The sequence below is a fragment of the Amphimedon queenslandica genome, unplaced genomic scaffold, assembly GCF_000090795.2.
Source record: "Amphimedon queenslandica unplaced genomic scaffold, v1.1 AMPQUscaffold_11554, whole genome shotgun sequence".
In the NCBI taxonomy this organism is placed as follows: Eukaryota; Metazoa; Porifera; class Demospongiae; order Haplosclerida; family Niphatidae; genus Amphimedon; species Amphimedon queenslandica.
In genome coordinates, this window is record NW_003548204.1 from 6,644 (window position 1) to 10,274 (window position 3,631).

The 3,631-nt window shown below is 32.9% G+C and overlaps 1 protein-coding gene and 2 long non-coding RNA genes across 4 annotated transcripts; 2 read left to right on the forward strand and 1 right to left on the reverse strand.

Moving 5' to 3' along the window:
* Positions 1-200: 200 nt before the first annotated feature.
* LOC109589192 (uncharacterized) lies at positions 201-783 on the forward strand. Its single transcript, XR_002188582.1, has 3 exons — positions 201-244; positions 314-451; positions 615-783. It is a non-coding gene; the product is annotated as an uncharacterized LOC109589192 (long non-coding RNA).
* Positions 784-2,183: 1,400 nt separating this feature from the next.
* LOC109589194 (uncharacterized) lies at positions 2,184-2,909 on the forward strand. 2 transcript variants are annotated; one of them, XR_002188583.1, is made up of 3 exons: positions 2,184-2,222; positions 2,306-2,632; positions 2,883-2,909. It is a non-coding gene; the product is annotated as an uncharacterized LOC109589194 (long non-coding RNA). The 2 variants fall into 2 exon arrangements; XR_002188584.1 differs by lacking the exon at positions 2,883-2,909 and having other exon boundaries at positions 2,306-2,448; positions 2,499-2,640.
* On the reverse strand, positions 2,405-3,625 carry LOC109589193 (uncharacterized). Its single transcript, XM_020005311.1, has 2 exons — positions 3,310-3,625; positions 2,405-2,546 (listed from the first exon to the last, which is right to left on the reverse strand). The coding sequence occupies exons 1-2, from the start codon at positions 3,597-3,599 to the stop codon at positions 2,405-2,407; spliced, it is 432 nt and encodes a 143-aa protein (XP_019860870.1). The 5' UTR covers positions 3,600-3,625.
* Between the last annotated feature and the right edge of the window lie 6 nt (positions 3,626-3,631).

The following is a 3,631-nucleotide window of genomic DNA, read 5'->3' on the forward strand; positions in this document are numbered from 1 at the left end:
AGATTATTGCTTATTCTTAGAAACTCGTAAAGAAAATGAAACGTTTAAGAAATACAATTCGGGAGGTGGGTGTGGTTTGTTACCATGACAAAACCTCTGATTACATGTACATGTGTTTGATGGTGTAGGTATTAATCTAAAGGTATCAGTGGTTGATATGTCAACTGGTGATGTAGGACCAGCTAAAATAGTAGGAGGAGAGCTAGGTTGGACTGTTGAAGAATTAAAACAACATATAGGAGAAGTAAGAGGAAGGATAAACTGTCATTTATATTGATCTTCTTTCATTGATCTGGTCCATTTCTTTATTTAGTTATTTAATATCAAATCATCATGTATGAGAATAGTAATGGAGGAGGGTTACAGGAGGAGATATGATACTTCAGTCCGTGATATTAGTAATGTAGGAGGCACCCTAAGAGATATACTCATTATTCGTCAATACAAACAAGTAATGAAGTCATTGGTATGGTTTTAATTTTGTGACTAACCTGCCTTTATTAATTCCTGCTAGCAATATTTCACCTTATATAGTTAACTATTTAATTATATTTATACTATCTATTTTATCCTTCCACACACACACACACACACACACACACACACACACTCAGTGGCTGTATGTATCATCAGATCCTAAAGATTATCAAAAAGAATATGAATATAGTTTGATGTACAAATATGTTGACTTTCACGTCAACTCAATACTACTGAAGATTACACTACCTTTGGCTCCTGGACCTGAAGCCACACCTACTACAACTAATGTTACTAAAAGAGGAACAATAATAAAATTTGTATCAATAAATAAAGAAAATAAAGAAAAAGAAAGAAGTAATTATAACTTGTATTATAATAAAAAGATAATGTTATATTATTCAATACAGAGATACAGGTACAAGTTGATAAGAGAATAACATTAGCTCAATTGAAGGAGGAGCTAGTTCCACTGATTGGTGTACCACCTACTGGTTTTATAGTGTATGAAATCATTGGTAATGAAGAATATGAAATGCAAGGACTGTATGAGACTTTAAAGTATATTGGATCAGAGGTATAGTTTACTGTGTTATTTGATTCACTTCTCCTTTCCATTATATATTATTATAAGTACTAATAACACACACACACTCATCTCTTTATTACTTTGTGTATCTACTAGTTGATAGTAAGACTGGGTAGAGCATTAGGAAGAGGAGAGAAACGAATTAAATTATATTTATTACAAGTTAATAATACAGAGGTATAGAATATTAATTATTATGATTATTTTATATTTTATTTTATTTCTTAGTTTTGTAATTTTATGATGTGGTCCATTGTTGCTGAGGGTACACCAGTGAGTGAATTTAAGAAACAAATTATTGAAGAAGCAAAAGTACAAGGAATTGACTGTGTCCTTGAATTAGACAAGTAAGTACATCATGTGACTATCATGTGACTCATTGTGTAGAATGAGACTACGTTACAAGAATAGAGCGTCCCCTGTTACAGTATATGTTGATCATGAGTTGATTGATGTTTATAGTAGGGAAATGTATGTGGAACCATTAAAAGGTCAGTATATTGTGCTGTACTTCTTATGATGCAAGTTTAATGTTAGTACATGTGTATATTAATTATATTGTATCAGGACCAGAGAAGAAGAGGCATTATGACCAGAAACAAGTGTATGTTATAAGATGGCGTCCATCACAATGTTCAGTTGATCCAATAGAAGAAATTATACCGGATAATGATGATTCTAAGCATGCTATTGGAAAGGTATGTGTATTATTTGAAATGATCATAATTGTAATAATAGAGAACATGTATCAGTATCACATTATATTATTCCTTTACAGCTGTCAGAGTTAAGTGGAGTTCCTGCTGAGTATATCTATTGTACAAAGGTTAGTCATTAAAACATATTAAAGATACTCTCTCTCTCTCTGACTATAGAGTCAATCATTTCCAGTTGAGATATCATGTCTAGATATTGAGAATAAGTTGGACTGGTATTCCATCAGTTCAGACAGAGACTCATTAGGACTATATTATTATGATGATGGACATGTCATATATTACAAGTACTAATAAACACACACACACACACACATTATGTATACACACACACTTACATACACCTCTTACTGTTTATAATTATTTAGAGACAAGAGAGAGAGAATGAAAGAGTTAACAGATAAAGAGAGATCAGAAATACAAGAGGCAGAGGAAGCAAGGTCAGTAAACCTCATGTATCATCATGTACATGTACCGTGGCTATCAGTTAATTAAATACCTCATCACTTATACTCATTGATAGGTTGAAGAGGATTAGGGAATACAACATTCAGCATGGACATAGATATTGGAAATGAAATGGATTGTTTCAATTTCTAAGCATCATTTTAATTTTTACTTTTTAATTGCAATCCTGCAAAACTCCATTTGTTGATAGTCCCCACAGTGAGTTAGCTATATCCACATGATCACATTTACTAATATCAAATGAAAAGGACTCAATCTCTCCATCATCTCTCCTCATAACTGGCAACCATTTGGAGCTAAGGAATATGAGAATGATAATTATTATTAGTAATTATACCATAATTCAATGTAATACTGTATAGTGTGGATCTACTTTAGTGAGGTACCGTACAGAAGGAAATTTTGGAGGGACTAAATTTTGGCGAATTGCTAAATTTTGGATGATTGGCGAATTTTAATTTGGCGAATTTGTGGCCATGTGCCATTGAGCATGCGCATAATGGTTCAAAATGGCGAATTTTTATTTTGGCAAATGGCTATCAAAATGCCAAATTCGCCAAATTTAACTACCTCCAAAATTTCCTTTCATACGGTATATGGTTTACATGTATTATATGCAACTGTGAAATTAGGGATTTTACTTTGGCTCTGAAATCACTCCAATGTTTTACTGATACATATTGATGTACATGTACATGGTATGCATCCATGTACATTATCAACTGTTGAGGAATCGTTAAAATTGTTATATCTGGGAGTGTTTGAGGCAGCTATACAGCAGGGTTCTTTGGCAGTTGAAGAGTTATGTTATAATTACAATTGCATGAATAAAAAGTCGACACTGCAGTGTGATAATAGTGATAACAATAACTACTAATAACTAAACACTAAATAATAACTATACACTTAATAATAACTATACAAATCATAATACAATACATTAACAATAACAACAACTACAATGATAATAACAATAATAATAACAATAATAGTAATAACATATGATCAATGATTAATACATTACAATTCCTCCCTCCTCATTTTGAGGTAGGAGCATACCTATTAATAGGGGGTCTAGTCCTTGTAGAGTGACAAGTTTCTCGTACTCCATCTGTTTGACCTGTATCGATTTGTTCTGGGGTTGCTTCCCTTGGGAGCTCTTCATTATCAGTTGAGTCCACTTCATCATTGATTGGGACTTCTTTATTATTTGGAGGATTATCAGTATCAGAACCGTGACTCTTCAAATTCCAAGGCATTGCTGAGGAGGGGGTCATACTCATCATCATTTCCTGAGACGGTCCTTCGTATGATGTGGTCAATATGTCGACACCAAATCCTTTTGTCATCCAATTCTATTTTAACCATCGTATAGCCTTCT

Bases quoted from the DNA above. Each gene is read 5' to 3' on its own strand.
- LOC109589193 (XM_020005311.1), bottom strand. From the start codon at position 3,599: ATGACAAAAGGATTTGGTGTCGACATATTGACCACATCATACGAAGGA. The intron at 2,547-3,309 runs GTATGCTCCTAC...CATATTCCTTAG, and splicing joins ACTAGACCCCCTATTAATAG to CTCCAAATGGTTGCCAGTTA.